Here is a 22,741-nt window from a genome sequence, read left to right as displayed (position 1 = left end):
CGAGACAACGTGATCATGAATATTTCAATAAGAGGCGGTTTTTTATCTGACACGGAGAGAAAATAATTTTTACCAAGTAATATTTCATAACTTTTAAAAGTCTTATTTGCAGAAAGTATATAACTTATATAACTTGATGAGACACCACATATATTTATTTCTTTTAAAATAAAACACTAATACGGCATATATAGGTTTAACTTATAATAAATTAAATGCAACAAAACTAACTATAGTCCGTTTGTTTTCATAGGATATGGTACATTTGAGTGAAAATGGGTGTCATATAAGGAGCACAGGAAGTACAGAAGAGTCCAAGATAACCACTTCACTGTTAACTGAAGAAAAATGTCATGAAATTGTCCATTCTGGAAGAACCCCTGTCTGTCTTCTCTATGGAGAAAAAAATACTGTTGTGAATTTTGAGTCACATTCAAACTCTTTGTTGAAATTGAAGGAAAAGGTCAGATCAGAGTTTGGAATTCCAATCAGATTACAGTTAATGCTCTACAAAGGAAAAACTGTGAACCAACTAAGTTCAATCAATTTTGAGCCATTCGATAACATTCATGTCTTGGTTAAGGGTAAAGGAGGAATGCAAGAATCCTCAACTGGTAAGATAACCGGAATATGTCTACCATTAACAAAGATTTTAAAGAGCTAATGAAATAGAAAACTCATTTAGTAAAAATCCAACAACATTTGATTTATTTTAATTTAGGAATCACTGTCTAGTTAGTATAGTATGCCAGGGCATCAACATTAGTGGGAAACATGGGATAATTTGCATAACGAGCACAGCCTGTTTTGCATAAATTTTCCCTCTATCGTTGATGTCCCTGGCATACTATACTTATTAGACAGTGATTCCTTATACACACATAATTGTGAGATAAAATTGTAGATTTAGAGTTTAAAAGTGTAGACATAGATTAAAATTACAGGAGGACTCCCATGCCAATTTCAATAGTCCTCGGCCACTGACGTCAAACATAAAGACAGCCTCATGAGATTTACATGCATTTTTAGCCTCTTTAGTGTCAGACACAGAGACAGATGCTCATGAGATTTGCATGCACATAAACCTCCTTAGCTCCTGACCTATTGACCTGCCTACTTTACATTCCGATAGAATTATCAAGAAACCAACTTTACTATCTTTCAAAGAAAAAAAATGACAAATGGAAATATTATGAAATAAATACTGATTTAATGTTTTTATTTTTATTGTCTTACAGAGATAGCTCCAGATAGTTCAGAGACAGATGTTGAGGAGTGGTTAAAGAATGAAGTAGGATTAAATGACGATCTTTTGAAGGAGTTTAGTATTCTATCCCTTTTGGATGGGCAAACATTATTTTCTTATGACAAAAGCTGCATAGACTCCTTCCTTTTAGACACAGGATTACCAGTTGGACTGGCAAGGAAAATCCTAGGCTTTAGAGACAAAATCTATAAAGGAATTTCAAATCAATTGCTTAATTTCACAGCACTGCAAATATCGGAATTTTTAAAAGGAGTTTTTCGTTTTAAAGATGACAGCATTGATAAACTTTGTCAGTGTGCAGTTGATAGACATGTTGACGGACATGCATTTTACAGCTATGAAGATGAGAAACAAATACAACATGACTTCCAAGATTTGAATTTAAAGGGATTATATTTCAAAAAGATATTTCTAAAGCGCAATGAAACATTTAAAATTGGACATGATCCAGTAAAATCCCCGGAGTCTACAACCTCTTTGTCTGAAAATGTTGCAACAGGAAATTCTTTGCAATCGATCCCAATTCAGGAAGAACACGATAGTGAAGTTATTGATTACCCAGTTCAAGAAGCATTTTCTGAAAGTTCCTTTGAGAATGATTATGAATATGCCTTGTGCAGATTGCTTCAATTAAATAAATTACAAAGAGATGATTGTGAACCATGCCAACTGAGTATTCTTCATGGAGGATGGACAAACATGAACGAATTAGAGAAAAATTTTATCTTCTTTATCCTAAGTTGTGAAGATGAATGCAAAGAAAAACAGCAGCAGAATGGACTATGGAAACAAATTAGCAAGCATATGGACCAATGGCTTGTTCATCTTCCGCCAATGACAAGAGATATGTTTACAGAGAGTCGACAGTCAGGTGTTTATTTGTATAACAGGAAAAAAAGTGTACAACTTTCGAACCAGTGTAAATTAGCATTTGTCATGGATAAGGAACTTGCTACAATTCTCAAATTTAAGGTTGCAATACTTTTGATAAGCAAAACACTTTTGCAAAAACCTTATGTAGGAGGATATGTGACAAGATTGTCAAGAAACCCTAAAATACCAGAACATTTTCAGTTTTCTTTTAATTCTTTAAAGGAATACTATCTTTTTAATCCAGAAGACTACTCAGAGGGATTTTGTAAGGAAACAATACCAGCAACATATTGTGGACAGCAAACACCAATTAACTTAAGTACTAGTAATTTTGTTGACACAAGGGATATGGAAAGACCAGTTAATATTAGTAATACAGTCGAACAAGTGCCAGATACTAGTACATCTGCTACATGTACAAAAGAAAATCTGGATCACCAAGAACCAAAAGCTTGTGAAAAAAGCATTCAGAAACTAGAAGAAAAACCGAGAATGTCATCTAAAGATATTTCAGTACATGAGAGGAGTATAAATGGGAAAGGAAAGCCAATTGAGACTCAGATACCAAGAGATTTTAAAAAAAGTTCCGACTATGTAATGTACTCTGCAGGAAAAATATTCTCCCAACCAGAAAATGATGGAACACTATCAACAAGGTGTTTAGAATTCAAGTCATTTTTCAATTGTGTAAATAAGGCAAAAGAAAGTAGACTAATAAAATTTCAGCTAGAGGTATTAAGATTTGCCTGTGGTTGTCTCAATGCACGTAAAAATGGAACTATTTATTTCGGGGTGGCAGATTCTGTGGCTAGCACTGACAATGAAACACATAAACACGGTGAGATTGTAGGTTTTGAAATAAGTGAAATCGATTTTGATAGCAGAACAAAATATACAGATGCATTGCGTGAAGGAATATCAAGATGTTTTTTCAATGAAATAGTGAACATTGTTCAGAAATGTATATCCAATCCAATATTTGTGAAAGTCGTTATTCCTGGTGAAAACATTTGCCGATATGTAATGGAGGTAGATGTAGAACCTTCATCTGCTAGGTGCAAAGAACACCATTTTAAAGTAAATTTGAAAAACATTAAACATTTGTCAAATAAATCTGTGGAAAATAAACCCCTACTGTATGTGCGAAAAGGTTCTTCTACTACTCACCTTATAAATGAACGAGAAGAACTTTTTATAAAAGCAGAGCTGTTAGAAAATGTGAAAGAAAGACAACTATGTGATAATGAAAGAAAGGTTAAACTTTCACCGAAAAGGGAAGAATTGGCTACAAAATTAGAGCGTCTTCTCACAAGAGGTTTATACAGATTTGATAAACGACTATGGCCAGTTCTTGTGCTCAGTAAACCTACAGATCAGCAAAAATTGAATGACCAATGGGCAGAAAGCATGTCTTTTATAAAACGAATGCAGTTCACTGCTGTTTTTGATTTTGACGATTTTTCCAATACAAATGGTTTGTGTCACTTGTATCGAAACACAGAGAGGTCTTATCTACAAACAGAACGTTTGTTCCATGATAACGCTGGGAACTTTCAAGAATTGGCAAATAAACTAGGTCTTCCGTATGATGTGAAAACAGTATGGATATTTGCTAATGGACGAAGTGATTATTTTGAAGATAAGCCACATCATGACAGATCTGGTTGGCATGTGTCTTATTCAGCAGGTGTTTGTGATGCCGTCTCTTTTTTCAATCAAAATTTTGTGATTCCCAAAGGAAGAGCAGTTATATTAGTTCTTCTTTTTTCAAGTGACTACTCTGGATTAATAGACACATTTAATGAAATAACAAGAAACTTCGGATGGGAACCACTTGTAATCATTGCAGAAAACCAAAGAGTATTTGACGATTTTGCTGAAACTATACAACAGGAATGCAAAGGGGAGAGGGAACAATTAGAGAATGTGTCAGTAGTAGGGATGCCGTGGGAACATGTGAAAAGTACCATCACAGCATTGACGGGTTATGATGAAAAAATGAATTGCTTTTTGCCATCTTCATCTGGTGCGCTTGTTCACGTTGACGAAAGATTTATAGATGCCTTAGATGATTTAAGTATTTTGAGCGCAAATCAATGTGAAAGTAAAGAATTCAAGAACCATAAAGTTCGAAAACAGTTTGCTGGAGAACAAGAATTACAGTTTTACAAAGGCAAGCATGTTACATGGTGGAATTTCTTTTTTGAAAACCATGTCTGTGAAAGATATAAATTCCGCAACTTACAAGAGAGAGCTCAATCTCTGTTACTTTTTGCCAAAGAAGAAACACGGAAAATAGTAACACTTACTATTGCACATGAACCGGGAGCTGGAGCTACAACTCTTGGACATCAACTTTTATGGAATTTCCGACGGAAGTACCGATGTTGTGTGATTCAGAAAATATCAGAATTGACTATCTCTCATATTCTTTCACTTTGGCAATATAAGGAATGTGACGAAAATGAATCACAACCAGGACCAGTTATCCTATTGTTAGATGATATTGTTCAAACAGAACTTTCTTTAACTGAATTTACAAGGCAATTGAATATTGAATTCAGGAAAAAAACTTTGAGTGAAGGAATGGATTGTCTATTAATAATGTGTCAAAGGGAGGAGAAATTAAATTTTTGTGAATATCAAAGTCAGAACATATTCTACCTTAAACAGGAACTTAGCAAAAGCGAGAAGACATGGTTCACAGACAAATTTGACGAGTTAGAGAGAACAGGGAAAGAGTTAGAATTGGAAGAATATAAACCTCAACATTTAATATCATTTATGATTATGCGCTCAGAGTTCAACCAAGAATATATCAAAACAACCATTCAGCTTTTGATATGTGACATTGACACAACATCAAATGAATACAAATTAATGAAGTATGTGTCCCTTCTTGCTACATACTCATCATTTACAAGACGTGGGGTAAAGGTTTTTGTTCCACTCGAATGCTGTGATGAGTTAATGGGAAGCAAGCCAGGATTCTGGGAAGATCGTTTATCAAGTCCTCTACGAGTTTTACTTGTAATCGAGGAAAAGGAAGATGCAAGTGGGCGACAAGTTCGAACAGCGCATCCAAGTCTTGGAAAAGTACTCCTAAAGGAAATAATGAAACGTGAAGAAACGCAACTGACTGACATTGCAGAAGAATATCTTAACTGCTCGCTTTTACAAAGTAATTCATATGGAAAAAAACTTCTCGTTGATTTCACTTTAGACATGCTTAAGCGTCGGAAAAAAGAAGAATATGATGACGAGAAGACGACACAATTTAGTCCTTTGATTGAAGATATAATTAGTGGATCGGAAGATAACTATGGAAAAGCTGCAGAAATATTACAGCTTGGATTTTACAAATTTCAGGATTATATGTTACCCCAGGCCTTAGCTCGACTGTATTTGAAATGGAAGAAATACGATGAGGCGATAAAATGGGCTAAAGAAGCTGTTGACTTATCATCGAAACAATCACTCTCATATATTCTTCACACATACGGCCTTGCATTGCGAGAAAAATTTAGATATCTTACAAAGGATAAATTTTTTCAACCGAAAGACGCATGTGAACATTTGGACTTGATTTTAAATTCTTTGGAGGTTTTTCTTCGCGCCCAGAGGGAACGGGACGATGAAACAAACACACAGAAGTTACTTTATCCCTTTCACGATGCTATTTACACCATTAATGAAATAACAAATTTTTTAACGGTAAACATCAACTGCACTATGGATAGGAAAGATATTGTACACTACCTAAAAAATACAGAATTTATTCCAGATGAAATTTCTTTCGTATGGAAGAGTTTTCATCATCGACTGAAATTAATGAGGGAGCAGGGACACAGTGCTTTTAAGGTTTTAGAGGACAATGTTTGTTTCAACACCACTTTTTATGCACCCGAAGAAGCTTTTAGAAACACAAATAAATTGAAGGAGCACAGATTTTATCGAAGTTTTCACTATGGGCATGAAAGAATGTTAGAAAGATTTTCTCAAATTTATGGTGAATCCGATCCTGATACTCAGGTTGAGGGTGTGAATCAAGCAAGCAGAGATGCATATCACAGAGGAAGATTATGGACCCTGAAAGGAAACTCATATATGAATATTTTCAACCATATGAAAAATAGTGGAAACAAGCTAGGACCTAAGCAAATTCAGGAGAATTTAAATAGAATTAAAGAACATATCATGGCAATTCAGTCAAAGGATTCAAATGATCTTGCTAACCAAGTTTGTGTAAATGTTGCTCTTGGGATTATGGGAAGTCCAAATCGTGATTCGGAAAGGGATATACTTCAAACCTGTCAAAAAATAATATCTGTTGGCTTAGAAAAGGTGGATTTAGCATATTTATTTATCAGTATGTTATTATGGCCTTGTGAGAAACCAAAGAGTTTTTATGACGATTCACTGTTACAAAAGTCACTTTCCTATTTAAAGAGGAATTACAAACAAGAGAAGTACAAACCAAATGTACAGAAATTGTCTCATTTCATGAAAGAAGAACGGAATATCTCGCAACCAACACCGCAGTTTTTTCTTGCAAAAGGAAAAGGATTGAAGTCTCTATGTCATCGATGGGAAATGCCCGTGTTTGTTCGAGAAAACCCCGACTCCCAGTTTGATAACTCTTTATGGGACCACTTTAAAACTAAAGAAAAGCTCCACCGTTTATATGGGACAACCACATTTAGTAGTGATGGCACAAGTCCGTACATTGTTTTCGAAAATAAACACGGAGAACCAATAAGAATAAGTAAAATCAGAGGCACCAAGAAAGGATTTGTGTCTGAGGAGAAAGTTTCGTTTTATTTAGGATTTAGCATTGCTGGACCAATTGCATATAATGTCAAGCCAGCAAGGTATGAAAGGCAATTACCTGAAACTTATAGTCGAATAGAATTCTTTTCATCCTCAAAAATAGAAGATTACATGAAGAAAAGTACAGACGAGCTAAGGAGAATCCTTTTAAAGATCAAAGGATTAGAACAGAAAATACCAGACTACTTAAAAGAACGTGATGTAAGAATTTTTCAGTTAAATTATGGTTCAACAATTTGATTGCATTTGATATTGAAAAAAATTGCAATTTTGTAAATGTAATTTATATTCAAGGACACTTCTGTTTGAAGTATTAATCACACATTAACGTTCCGTGACCCTTTTGAAGAAAAACTTTTTAGATATTGGAGATTTACCATTTTCATGAACAAAAACATTAAATTGGTGTATATTTTAACTTATTCTATATATAAAAAGTTTAAGAGATTTTTGAAACTTTTTGAAAAAAAAACATTCCCCCATAGATCCAAATCAATTTACTTTGAGAGGGCAAGTAAACATTAATTTAAAGATAGATATTTTTAGAATTCGAAAGTGATGGACTTGAACTATTTATTTGAATTACTTGGATTTAACAAGTGTTGGTCTGCATGTCAGATTTACTTCAAGATTCTTTTCTCTCTCAATGCCCCCCTTTTTATCTGGTACCGATCGATACATACAAAATTTGAACTAAATTAATTTCAATTTCAATTTTTCCGGAGGTCTTAATAATGCATGCATCTTTATATATTTTTTTAACATTTCCAAAGCCATGATGTTCATAGAAAATTTTTTGCGTCAAACTATTTGAAATCAAAATTACGGACCAGAATCTGAAAATTGTTATATATTTTAGTGTGATAAAATGTTTTAATGATGTTTCAATTAATTAGTTCATAACATTCAAAAGCCAAAGGGCACTATATGTAGTTCTCTATTTCACTTATAACGGTTACTTATTAACCAATGTCTTTTGCTACCTATTATGATGTATACTTCAACCTTTGTCTAATTTCAGAAGCAGTTAATAAGAGATAAAGACGATATCAAAGAAGCATTAGATCGACTTGAAATAATTAATGGAGAAACAGATCTTTCATTATTAGCTGAGTAAGACTGTACCCAGACGAGTCAAATGTTATTGAGGAAAGAGAAAGATAGGCTGTGTGTGTGTCAGGGGGTTAGATAATTCAAAATATGTTACAGATATGATTATCATTTTGATTTTTTTTTCTCATAACTAAGTCATTTTAAAATTGTTACCCTTTTCCAGTGCTTGTTTTCCAAGGACTTCTTGAACGTGTACAGGTATACTCATTTGTTCTTTTGTAAGGGGTGTTAAGAAAGTTCGTTCCATAATGCAATATTTTAAAAATTTCAAAGTAGTGCTTCACTTAAGGTAAGGTTTGCGTCTCCCTCCAACTTTTATTTTTTTTAATATGCACACATGCCATATATCAATTTATTCAGGGAGGTTAGCTTCATCATTTAATATGATTTTCAAAGATATTGCCCGTCCCATTTTTTAAGTAAAAGACGCCAAATTTAACGTATTTCATATTTCACATCGAATATTATTTTCATTGAAAAAATTGATTTATTTTATTAATTATCAAACTTTTATAATTAAAATGACCTGAATTAGTATAATTCATGCTTCTTCTATTTAAACTATTAATTTTCCGTTATCAAAAATGTGAAAAATTGGGTAAAAAAGAAGATTTTTCAATTTTCCTTGATAAAGTGAAACTGTTGCCATGGCAACAAAAATATAAAAATCAACGTTTTACATATCTACCTATTCCATCAAATTCCATGAAGTTATTAATTTGATCATTTTAAATAATTTGAACCAAAAAATATGTATGTCCCCAATATTATTTCCATGGAAACAGGGGCTATATTATGGGTTCGGAACACAAAAATCAGGCTTTTTCTACACTTATAAAGACTACATTGATATCACCTTGTCATGGTGAATGTTAAAGATTAAATGTATTTTTGATATTGTTTTTAAGCAAAACTTGGCCAAAAATATTCAAAATAAAACTCCTCCTGTGCTACAAGATGGTCTAAAAATTTATTCCATGGAAGAAATCTAGTATTTATGGCAATCTTTACATCTGAATATTCTGATGAAATTGTCCATGAATTATACTGCAACACCTTTAGAAGTACATGTATATGTTTATAAACATACTTCAGAACATGTTGCAACTAACCCAATTAAAGGCCTCTGAATTTGACCTCATGCTGATTTAGTTATTCCAACATGTAGTAATTTCTAGACATCTTCGTAGCAAAATATCTTTATTAAGTTATGTCTCGTGACTATCATTATACATGTATGCCATCTTTTGAGTGAAATGTTGTAAGCATTGCATCCACGAAGCTGCTGTTTTTATAATTAATTGATTTCTTTACTTCAAAGAGTAGAAATGCTATCTTGAAAGTAATGTTTGTTTGCCCTCTCTTGACTCTGGGTAAAATTATTGGGTCGGTAGGTGAGAAAATCTTCAACAACATTTCTTAACGGGGAATAAGAGGAATAAAAAGAATATATATGGCCCTGCATTGAAAAAAAAATTTCAGTCTGGTCATTTTAGTCAGTCGGTCTGGAGAGGCCGACAACCAAACATATCTTAAAGATGGCCTATTTCTACACTTCATGGACATTAGCTCAATCATTGGATTAGGTAGTCTGAGAATCTAAATTGAAATATCAGACAGAACAAAATAAAGATGAATTCTAAGTGACATCAATTCATACTTTAATGAGTTTACAGAATACTTCTGATTTCAGAGAAAAGGCAAATTCTGCAAAATGACATAACACTGTCATGAATATTTGTCAAGAACAGGGAAAAAGAAACAATGTTACAGTGATAGATATATCTCCTTGATATCCATGAAATAATAATTTAAATATAAAAAATTTTTCTCCTTTTTAAAATCAAAATACAGAAAAAAATTTAAAGATTATAAATGTAAACAATTTTAAAATAAACTACATGTATTTGTGAAAGATTTTAATTTTAGTTGATTACTAAACTGGTCTTATCATTCCTACTAAATTAACAACCTTTCAATTTCCAAGTGTCATATTTTAAACTGTTAAATGTTCACTGCAGATTTATTTACAAAATTCATCAGTTTTCAGAAATACTTATTTGAGCATATTAGGTCCTGGTAAGAACAAAATTTAATGAATAAAAATATTAAAATTTAATTATTCATGTATTCATTTCCTTGCAATTTTACAAAATAACCCTTTTAAGAAACTTGTTACTTGTAAGTTTATACAAAAGCAACCTTCAATTAATACCTTAATGTATACATTTATTTTACTGAAAACAAATTCAAAGATGGACAAACAGAGCATGCACTGCAATCATCACATACACATATTTTCTAAATATATTGAAAACAGCATGTATATACTACCAGGTAGATAGGATGCTGTTAAACATTAAATTTTTTTCTATAATCTATCTAGACATATAAAAAATATGCATTGGGTACAACAAATCATCATTTCTTTTTCCAAATCTCCATTGACTTTGCCATGTCTGGTTCAACATCTTAGCTTGATCCATCCAACTTTCTTTAATATTCTTGAGCTGATATGGGATGACCTCTACTTTGATTGATGGCACAAATATTTTAAGGAAACACTGAAGTACTTTTTTTTTGTTCTTATCTATTCCAATTAATGACCCAATTGATCTGAAATCATATGTGTTCATTTTTACAATAACATTTAAGGAATTGCATAAGGAATTGGACTGAATTTCATTCACTCAATGAAATGAAATTTCCAATATAATCAATGAAGAATCAATATGAAATTATTGTACAATTTATACATGTAGATTGAATTAGTGAAATGCAAATGCTTGATCAAGAAAATTAATGTTCTTGTCATGCACAATTTGTATTAATTAAAAAATGAGATATTAATTAAAATCAAACCTCATTTAAAAGGTAACTTGAACAATTGAATACCTGTTCCAATAATGTTACAAATATTAGGCCTAAAAAGTTAGGATTTTTTTTCATAATTTCTTGAATGAATGCATTTTTATTTTTTGGCAATGTTGGGATATTAGCCACATCCTGACATCCTTGTACCGTTTATTCATCGTTTTTAAATATGTAGTCAGAAGATCATTCATAACTTTCAGTAAAATGAATAGTTAAATAATTACCTGATGAAAATACTATCAACAATCAAACTGTCAACATCATCATTGGACATGGTCAAATGCACCGTGACTTTTCTTCCCTGTTCGGACTGCTTAAAGCATAATACTTTACAGATACTCTCAGGTCTTTTCTTTTTTCCTTCCCATTCTCACTTAAAATTTTAGTGTAGTGGTGAAGCGAGAAACACACAACAGCACAATGCGTCGATAACTTTTCTTCTGATCCGAATGGCCTACAACTTGCCACATTCCGTATCGAAAATAAACAAGTCCTCCTTTATTGGTTCATCCACATGCATCACGCTAATCTCAAAGGCTTTTAAGATTCCTATGCTTTGATTTGTTATAAGACTTTCTCCTTAAAACGTCCTTTGTTTTTAGTCCTAACATTAAGTGACAACAAGCATCAAGTATGACAGAGGAAATTCGTTACCAAGATGCTTAGCAACGCTGGTTTAAAGTCACCTGTTTCAAACGCTTTGGTGATTCGCAAGAGTTATCTCCCTGTTAACGCAAACCTTACCTTAAGAGATTGATTTCCATGCATAATAAAATCAGTTCTTTCACGAGTGTGCTTTAGATTTATAGCAATTCATGTCTAGCATGAAGTTATGGGGTTTTTCTTTCATATGAAATTACATGTATATGTGGCATCTGTAAAGCACCTGTATGATAGAAATGCTGGTCATTTTTAGTGAAAATTAAGGATAATTTACATTTGTTTTTTCATATCTTATCTTCCATCAGACAAGCTGATGAGCGTAGGTATAAGAACGATAGACAACTTTTCAAAAGAATAGGTTTGTCCTTTTGAAATTTTTCACCGACTTGAAAATAATTGCATTGTATTTGAAAGGATGTTTTGACCTGTGTGCTTATTACATGTCGCACATATACGTCATCCCTAATTTTTCTGAACAGACATCATCTGTTTTAATACCTGACTTCCCCTTATTATTGATTCAACAAAAGACAGTTAAAACCTTATCAGGAGCAAGAATTTACTCTGTAAACATGAAATATCACAAATTTGAATTATCTTCTCGACCTATTTTTTTTTTTTTCAAAAATAAAAGAAAATGTGGAATGAACTTTCTTAACACCCTTTATTATACCTTTACTATAATTACTCTATATAAAAGTAATACCATGAAACCGTCTATTTCCCCGAGAAGAGACAATTTCCCTCATCTGGAGACTACTCCCTGGAAAATCAGAGCTACTCCCTGGAAAATCAGAGCTACTAATGAATATTTATTAGTAATTTTGACCAATCACAGTGTTCAGTGGGCGGAGCGTTCAACGTCAAAACATTTCGACATGCGATGTCAAAATCATACTTGAATTCTAGCAAAATGAAGACAACGTTAATTCTTCGAAATGTCAGTGAAAAAACTTTTATAAATGGAAAATTGTTGAATTGTTTTAGGGCCATCGTCGGAAACCCACGGCTGATAACGCTTCGTTCCTTTCTCCATCACCCGTGGGTTCATTCATACCAATTCGCTTGTTTCTCATAAATATTCATTAAATTTGTTGTCCGTCTTACAGATCACTTTCGTCATATACAAGGTAATAAAACTTATTTTGCATTCACGATATCAAAGGATTTGTAGGCAATATGGGTGCTAAAAGGTATAATCATTGCACTATGCTTGCACAACAGAGCGAAAGTGCGTTGAAAGGGACTTCCTCATTGGACAATATCGCTTTAGATGTACCAAGAGCCACCAATCAAATCGTCTCATTAATTATTCATGTGAACGAGCGAATTGGTATGAATGGACCCACGGGTGATGGAGAGAGGAACGAAGCGTAATCAGCCGTGGGTTTCCGACGATGTTTTAGGACACGATGCATCACTTATCATACAGTCTGTTGAACATGCGTTAGTAATGATGTTTCTGCAATTTATATTTAAAATGTCGATATATCTGGTAAAAAAAAATTAAATTGCCTATGATTGTTTCGGTATAATAAAACAGTTATGTAATTTGAACTCGAGAAATAGCAAATTTATGGTTTCCCTCGGCTGGAAACTATTTCCCTCGTCGGCTTCGCCGCCTCGGGAAATAGTTTTCTCCCTCGGGGAACCATAAATTTGCTATTTCTCTCGTACCCATTCCATAACTGTATTTAAGCTAGCGCTTCATGAAAAGTATGCCCACGTGCAAGTCTGTGTGATTCACACACCAATAATTCACACTAAACTGAAAAACATTCCTCATATTTACATTTTACATGTTTGGAAGCAACGAAAATATGGTATTAAAATATTTGAATTTCTCGCTGCCCCATATCGTGACACTTTAACTAACGTTGCTGCAGCCTCATTGTGACGTCACGTTAACGCACGTTTCTCCGTGTATATTTCTACGCGTGAGTATACACGAATATGATTTTCAAATCAATTTCACAGTAAGCTTACTAGAAAAACACAGCAAATGTAAATATATTATATTATCTTGCAATTTCAGTAAAAATTCGTTAAAGTGAACGGGCTACCTTATTTGATTTCATCAGTGAAATAGGTGTTTTTTTCTAAACAGTTAATGAGTATTTGAAAGGTATTGTGCTATAATTGTTCAAACAACGGAACCTGTACAACATATATTAAACACAAATATGTTTGTAATTAATGTGCATTTTCAAATGACCATTTCATGAGGGTGTAAACATTTTATAAAACATTTCATGTGTTTATTATGTAAATGTATACTGAAAGGAAAAAGAAACGCAGGGTAAACTTTTGAGGCTAATTGAATTTGTTTTTCTTAGAATATGTTTTAGTTTTCCTATCTAACTTTTAAGATCATCTTTCAAAAAGATATAACCAAATTCCCATTTGATTTTGTCTAATAATTCATGAGATATTGAAGCTCAAATGACGATACCCCCCAAAAATGAAAATCGAAAACTCGCATTATCTTCAATGTCTCTCCTGTGCATCTGTCAGAGCCTTATTTCTCCTTTGCATGGAATTTCATCAGAGTGTTTATCTTTCAAACCCTGGCTATATTTCGCATGGGTAACCACGCAAAAAATAAGTCAAACGGCGTGCGCATGCGCCAGTGAGAGGAATACAACAGTAAGTTGACTGGCTCAAAAAACCAAATTGCGGAATTGTTTTGTTTCAAATTTCGTATGAATGTAATGATTATAATCGTCTACTGTATAAATGGCTGTTTTTGTGGAAGTAAGGTGGCGATTTAAGAGATGGCAGGACGAATAACCCGCTCGTAACATGGATCTGTTTCGCGTTAACGTCAACGTCACGGTTGATTGAAAACCATTCCAGACCCTCTCTGACAACGGGTAACAAGTTTTATGGGGGAAAATTTACAAGAAACTGCTTAGTAAACCGTTGTTGCCTTTTTCATTAATTGGACATTCGAAAACAGGACCCCATTGATCTTCCCTAAATTGTGCCAAGATTGCAAGAAATTCATTATGTCTCTTAATATTGAAAAACGATGTGCATACCTCATATGCATCAAATAGTGCAACAATATTTGTTGACAAACTCGTCGTTATCAAATTGCACGTGCTTTGGGCTTTTTAGCGTTTTCCCTACGTGACGTCATAAATTTTACGGTTGAATAATTCTGAATACTGATTTTGGTGCACAGAAACTAAATTTCTCTTCTGACCAATTTTCGTTATTTTCGGTCATGTGGTCAAAATTTTGTCGAACATTAGGCTACCCTGCGTTTCTTTTTCCTTTCAGATTTCATAAATCACTGTGCAAATGTTATGTTCTGTATATATAAATATGTATATGCATGTCTGTCCTTTGTCTTGGGGGACATTTAAAAATTAATTGGATTTCTAGTAAAAATGTAATAAAGAAAATGTTTAAAAGATTTTTTTAGGTCATCTTGTCGAACTGGAGATGAGCTTATGCTTTACCCCCAGCCTCAGCGCCCCAGTTTAAATTTAGTAGTTCAGACCCATTCCCAAGTAACTATATACAGTATATTATATATATATTTTTTTTTCTCTACCTGGACCAAATTAAACTTGTATGTATGACATATCTAGGGAAAGACACTTTTTCAGAAGAGTGACCAGGTGAACGTTTTCAGATCAGATCCATACACAAGTAAACAAAAGGCACATGGGCCACATTGCTCACCCGGAAAGCAGTTGAACACTGAAATATATTGATATTATCTTGCGTTTAAGAATCACGTCAATGCACAGTACATACAGAATTTTCATTAGCTACACAGTTTTTAGCTCACCTCAACGAAGTTGGGGGGGGGGGGGGGCTTATGTGATACCCTCGGCGTCAATGTCGGTGTCCCGGTTAAAGATTTAGTTTTTTGGAGCAGTTTTCTTTTTAAGTACTTCTATATCCTATAATGATTAGACATGCATGGAAGATGTTTCTAGTGGGTTTCATTGTACCATTCAAAGTTTCAGATACTGCAATTTCAGCAAAGGAATGACCAGGTTAATGTTTTTGGGGCAGGTTAACATTTTTGGTGCAGTTCTTGGTGTAGCCCTAACAAAAAAAATACTAAAATTAACTTTAGTTTACTATAGTTAACTATAGTTCCAAACTTAAAACTTTGGAACTTTGATTTACTATGGTGAAAACTTTGGAACTTTGATTTACTAAGGTGGAAACTTTGGAACTTTGATTAACTATAGTTAAAACTTTAGAACTTTGATTTACTATGGCGAAAACTTTGGAACTTTGGTTTACTGTGGTGAAAACTTTGGAACTTCGATTTACTATGGTGAAAAATTTGGAACTTTGCTTTACTGTGGTGAAAACTTTGGAACTTTGATTAACTATGGTGAAACTTCAGAACTTTGATTTACTATAGTTAAGTATAATTTACTATAGTATTTTTTTGTTAAGGATGTCTCATTTCCGAGTAACTAAAAGCCCTATGTTGGACCACCAAACTTGCATGGATGATACATCTTAGGATTATACTACCCGACTTGCTTCGGATGCTGAATCTGACCTACATTTTCCGGTTGAGTGAATAGATTAAAGTCTTTGGGTGCGGGTCCGTGTAACACTTAACAATTCAAATTTCTAAAACGATGTAGAGTTTTAGAATGTTAATATATTACTTTAAATATCTAACTTTCAAAAACTAAAACTGATTTGATATATTGAAATTTAATATTTTAGTTCAAACACCTAACTTTCAAATTTCTAAAAAGGTTAAGGAATTTTAATATTTTAGATGCTTACCTTAAATGTTCAAAAATCAAATTTCCAAAAACGATTTTTGTATTTTAAAAGTTTGGCATTTTATTCTATCGTTTGTTAGCTCTTCTGAGCCAAAGGCTGAAAGAGCTAATGCTATGGCCATGTGTGCGGTGTGCGTTAACTTTTTAGAATATGGGCCATAACTCAAGAACCCTTTGGCCAATCAGTACCAAATTTGCCATAGGGTATCCTTGGCCCAAGGGCTACCATTTATACTAAAATAAGGGTTGGGACCCTTAAACAAGGGGAGATAATCAGGAAAACAAAAACAAAAGTACTAGTTGCTAAAAAATCTTCTCCAGAACCGCCAGGCAGATTTTCACCAAACTTACATACAAGGATCAGGATATGTTGAAGATTAAAAATTGCTCAAGGCATGACCCTGGGGCAAAGGGCGTGGCCTCAAGATCACTTTGAAGTTGACCTAAATTGACAATTAATAAAAATGTTTATATTTTGCTTACTATAAGGGCTAGGATCATCAAATCTTGTATGTTGATGCATATTAGGACTTCACATCATGTTAACTCAAAAGTAGGTCACGGTGACCTACTTTTTTAATTTTGCGGGCATTTGTTTTCAAATTGATTTGAAGGCATATTTTGGACACTTAAAGGCCTATGATCATGAAACTTTGTCAGTTGATGCATCTTGGGTCCTTGAACAACGTCAACCTAAAAGTAGGTCACCGTGACCTACTTTTTGAACTTTATGACTTAACCTTTTTAAAACATTTGATCCCATTATTTCAGGCACTGAAAGGGTTAGAACCATCAAATCTTGTAAGTTGCTGCATCTTATGACCTTAAAACATATTTAAGAAAAAGTAGGTCACTGTGACCTACTTTTAGAATTTTGCAGGCATATGTTTTCAAACTGTTTTAAAGGCATTTTTTGATTACCTTCAGACCTACAATCATCAAACTTGGTCAGGAGATGCATCTTGAGACTCTGAAAAAAGTCGACCAAAAATTAGGTCACGGCGACCTACTTTTGACATTTTATGGCTATATTTAAGTATCTCCGGTACTTATTGGCTTAGAATCATCAAACTTTGTCATATGATGCATCTTGGGTTTTTGGAGAGTGACGACCAAAAATTAGGTCACGGTGACCTACTTTCGACTTTTTATGGCTATATTGAAGTATCTTGGGTATTAATTAGCTTAGGATCATCAAACTTTGTGAATTGATGCATCTTGGGTTTTCGGAGAGTGACGACCAAAAATTAGGTCACAGTGACCTACCTTCGACATTTTATGGCTATATTTAAGTATCTTAGGTATTTATTGGCTTAGAATCATCAAACTTAGTCAGTTGATGCATTTGGGGTTTTCGGAGAATGTTGACCAAAAATAAGGTCATGGTGACCTACATGTACTTTTGACATTTTATGGCTATATTTCAGTATTTCCGGTACTTATTGGCTTAGAATCATCAAAAACTTTGTGAGTTGATGCATCTTGGGTTTTCAAAGAGTGACGACCAAAAATTAGGTCACAGTGACCTACTTTTGACATTTTATGGCTATATTTAAGTATCTTAGGTATTCATTGGCTTAGAATCATCAAACTTGGTGAGCAGATGCATCTTTGGACTCTGAAAAATGTTAACTAAAATGTAGGTCATGGTGACCTACTTTCAACATTTTATGGCTATATTTAAGTATCTGTGGTACTTATTGGCTTAGAATCATCAAACTTTGTCAGTTGATACATCTTGGGTTTTCGGAGAATGTTGACCAAAAAGTAGGTCACAGTGACCTACTTTCGACATTTTATGGCTATATTTAAGTATCTTTGGTATTTATTGGCTTAGAATAATCAAACTGTGTAAGTTGATGCGTTATGGGTTTTCGTGAGTGTAGACCAAGAAGTAGTCCTTATTGGCTAAGAATCATCAAACTTTGTCAAGTGGTGCAACTTTGGTCTTAGAATACTTAGGGTTAGAGGCTTCAAATACAAGTGATAGGTTGTACAATTTATCAGAAGAGCGATTCAAGGCCCTTGGGCCTCTTGTTTAGAAAGTTTACGCTTAACATTTTAAAATTCGACAGCATTTTCCTCTTTTGATCATTTAAAATTTACTTCAAACTTCTGACTTTCAAACGCTTTCAACTTTGAGAAATTTAGAATTTTGATATAAAAACTCAAATTAAAAAAACAAAACACTTTTAACATTTTGAGTTTTTAGAAGTTTACTTCAAATATCCAAAATATCAAATTCCATAACTGGTTTAAACGTTGGATATTTAAAGTAAAATTCTATAAATTCCAAGTGTTTACGTTATTTGAAATTAGAACGTTTGAATCAAAGTTCTAAATTTCTAAAAATCTATAGCGTTTCAAAGTTGGGGTCTAGAAGTTTGAAGCTAATTTCAAATACCCAAAAGGCGAAATATATTACCGAACTTCAGATTGTAAAGTGTAAACTTTCTTAACAAACAGTAGATTAAAATCTCAAAAGTTTAAAATACAAAATTTGATTTTGGAAATTTGAATTTTGAATATTTAAGGTAAAAATCGAAAAACTTAAAATTCTAAAAGTTGTTTGGATATTAAGAATTTTAGATTTTTGAAGTGAAATGTTAAATTTCAATATAACAAATCAGTTTGAGTTTTTGAAAGTTAGAAATTTGAACTAATATATTAACATTTCAAAACTCTAAATCGTTTTAGATATTTGAATTGTTGAGTGTTACACGGACCGGTGCAGTTTTCATTTCAAAGATACTATAAGCCCTATAATGACCAAACTTGCTGGGATGATACATCTTGGGATGCATACTACCCGACTTGCTTGGGATGCTGAATCTGATGTACATTATCCGGTTGAGTAAACAGGTCAAAGTTTTTCGTGCAGTATTCATTTCAAAGATACTATGAGCCATATAATGACCAAACTTTTATGTATAGTACATCTTGAGATGCATACTACCCGACTTGCTTCGGATGCCAAATCTGACCTATAGTTTCTGGTTGAGTAAACAGGTTTAAGTTTTTGGTGCAAGATTCATTTCCAAGTAACTTTGAGCTCTTCAATCACCAAACTTGCATGAATTATAAATCTAAGGGTGCGTTCTATCAGCTGCTTCAGATGCTGAATCTGACCTACATTTTCTGGATTAGTGAAAAGGTTATTTTTTTCATACAGGTTTCATTTCCCAATAACTTTGAGCGATATTTTAAGCAAACTTGCATGAATCCTAAGATGCACACTAATATTCAGATGCTGAATTCGACATACATTTTCAAGATAATGGACTTGTTTAAAGTCATGGTTGCAGATCTATTACCAAGAAACTATCAGGCTTATGTAAACCAAACTTGCACAAATGATGCATCAAGGGATGAAAACTCTCAAAGTTACTTCAGAAGCCGGATCTTAAATAAGTTTTCATGTTGAAGTGACTTTGCCTTGCTTAAGGACAACATTCGTTGAGGTGAGCTCTGTAATCTTTGATTACCTATGTTTGTGTCTAGATAAGCCAAAGGACTGCTTTAAAAAGAACGGATACAAAGATAACTGCATTTGACGAGAAACCATGAAAATCCATTCGGGAGCTGTCAAAATTTATCCAAGAGAATCATTTTTAAATCATACCAATTATTAAGTGCAAATTATATTTTCAGTTAGTGATTTAAAATAAATTTAAATCAAATGAATTACCATATTTTGGAAATAAGTGCAAATATAATATCTTTTAAAATCTATGCTCGCGATAATTGAATAAAATAAATCAGCAAAACGTATTGTCCCAAAAGGCCGTAGACAGGAGAAACGGTTTACTTTCTCTTTGCTGAATTAAGGGGGATGTACGGCCACCTTTAGTGCAGTGAAAACAAAATGTAAACATTTCTTCAAATGGCTTAAGTACATTATATTTTGATCAAATTTTAAACCCTTATGATAAAGATACAATAAATATGCATAACTGAATGCATGCTGTGCATATATAATCTATACTTTTGCAGAAAAATGCTTTTGATATGCTCCTTAGAACTGCGCAGCTACAGAATTCAGCAGAGCCTTAAAAAATCCAAAAAAAAATACGCAAACTGTGCATTAATGTTCTCTCTACAACCATTTGTTGAGAAAATGACTAAAAAATGCACTTTTAAATGATATTATTGTTTTACAAACAGCGTGACAGTTTGCTTTATAGGGCGTGCTAAACTTTTGTATGCCGATAATCATTTTACTCATCGATTGGATGTTTGATTTCAATGGAATCAAAAATACTTTGCATATGAAACAGAGAACCCGACAATACTGACCAATCGTATAGAATCACATGTTTACTAGCATGCAGTAAACAAGTTACACGTGGACGGACAAAGCAAGTTTTACAACCTACAATGACGATATTGATAGCTGCATAGTACAACAGCATTCTATTCTATTCTATTCTTTGAATTTTCTTGTACGTATATAAAACCATGCGGTCAAATCATACCAAATATAATACATGCTTTTTTTTGAGGACATAGGACGGGCTTTGACTGGCCACGTGTTGCTGGTGAGTACAAATGCCGCACTGGTGAACGATCATTCAATGTGATTGGCCAGTATTCTCAGGATATTGTTGAATTCTGAGTTTCATATGCAAATTAGTATTGATTCCATTGAAATAAAGCATCCAACCACTGAGTAAAATGAAAATCAGGTCACACAATTTTAGCACACCCCATCTAGTAAACTGTCATGCTGTTTGTAAAACAATATTAATTTAAAGTTCAAAACAAGGTATCGTTGTCTTCAAAAAGAGTGTAAAGAACCCTGAAAGAAGTTCATTGATAGCAGCACGTGGTCTATTTTTAGCACAGAATTTTGTTTTCCAGACCTCTTCTTAATATGGAAGGACATAACAATCTTTAAATGTAGAAGAGAGTTACAGTTGCAAAATATTTAACATAATATGAACACTTTTAAAAGAGGAATTGTGTTCAAGTGTGGCTTGAAGTAATTTATTTAGTATTATTATCGAACAGTTGTTCAATAGTGTACGTATTGAAATAAACTCTTTCAAAAATGAGCACCATCAAAGTTTAAAATTAAGAGTTTGTAAGTTTGCCACAGATAATTTATAATATATATCAAAAATTTAATTATCACCAATGAAACACAAAGAAATTAAACACATAAAATCGGTATTAAAAACCTTGTGTTAGTATCTACTAGTAAGAGGGGTGATCAAAAAGTTCTCGAACTATTTCTATATCTACCAAACCACAATTTAAATTAGAAACAAATTTGGTGCACACTCTTTATATAGCATATGCTGAATAAAGTTTTGCTCACAATGTGAAAATGAAGTCATTATGCAGGTACTTGTGACGAAAAATGGTTGTCTCAGTGGAACTCATTCAACAAACGACTAAAATATTTTGGTATATCTTAAAATTGCCTTTGAAGTAACGTATAAGAATTTGTTCATAGTTTATTAAGACAAATGACTTCCTAATAATTCAATCAATGATTGGATAGATCGTTTTAGTGAAGGAAGGCAGATGGTTGAATATGATACTTGTTATGTTGCCCGGTGAAAGCAAGTTTAAAAAGGGGTTTGTTTTTAATTAAGCAATATGCTATCAAAGATCTCCAATTTACACTTTGAAAAATACTTGAATATTTCAACAATAATATAACTATCAAATACCTAAGATATCGTTTACTTTTGATCACCCCCCCCCCCCCCCCCCCCCCTGCCCGTATACTCTGTCAAATAAATATTTACAATTTTCATTACAGCGGAGCAACATTTGAAAAGGAATAAAATTATTCAGAGTGGGTCAGAAGATTTAATGAATAATTTTTTTTTCTATTTGCCCATTTTGTCAAAATTACAATTTTACAGAGAAAAAAAGAAAAAAAATCAACATAATTAAATATTTTATACCATCTTTGAAATGACGTTTGGTGGACCTCCCAAGTCAGGGAAAATTATTGGGTCCGTATTTATGGTGAGAAAAAAAATCCTTAAAATTTAAACATATTTTTTGACGATAGAAAAAAAAATATCCTGTAATTGGATGTAAAATAAAATAGAGTCGGGCCATTTCTATGCAGTAGATCGGGAGAGAGGGCAACCAAATATTTTTATAACAAATGGTCTTATAAGGCTAGCACATGTTCCATCACATACTTAGTAATGTAAAATTTTTTAATCTTTGGCACTATTTTGAAAAAAGAACATAGGATTTTCGGAAGGGGGGGGGGGGTAGTCTCTCATTTTTTTTTTCGATGATAGACATAGCATATGCAATGGACCTTTGTTTGCAAACATTGTGATTGCTTCTAAATTTCAAAGAAACAACTCAATATATTTTA

General features: G+C 33.1%; 1 protein-coding gene across 1 annotated transcript; it reads left to right on the top strand.

Annotated features, from left to right (window-relative positions):
- Positions 1 to 256: 256 nt before the first annotated feature.
- On the top strand, positions 257 to 12,290 carry LOC134228484 (sterile alpha motif domain-containing protein 9-like). The gene is made up of 4 exons (XM_062710141.1): positions 257 to 614; positions 1,239 to 7,171; positions 7,992 to 8,372; positions 11,708 to 12,290. The coding sequence occupies exons 1-3, from the start codon at positions 257 to 259 to the stop codon at positions 8,085 to 8,087; spliced, it is 6,387 nt and encodes a 2,128-aa protein (XP_062566125.1). The 3' UTR covers positions 8,088 to 8,372; positions 11,708 to 12,290.
- The last annotated feature ends 10,451 nt before the right edge of the window (positions 12,291 to 22,741 follow it).

The sequence above is a fragment of the Saccostrea cucullata genome, unplaced genomic scaffold (assembly GCF_032062105.1).
Source record: "Saccostrea cucullata isolate Sc308-1 unplaced genomic scaffold, CSIRO_AGI_Scuc_v1 ctg18152, whole genome shotgun sequence".
NCBI classification, from domain to species: domain Eukaryota; kingdom Metazoa; phylum Mollusca; class Bivalvia; order Ostreida; family Ostreidae; genus Saccostrea; species Saccostrea cuccullata.
Note: the sequence above shows the minus strand (reverse complement) of the source record. Positions and strands in the feature narration are given on the sequence as shown.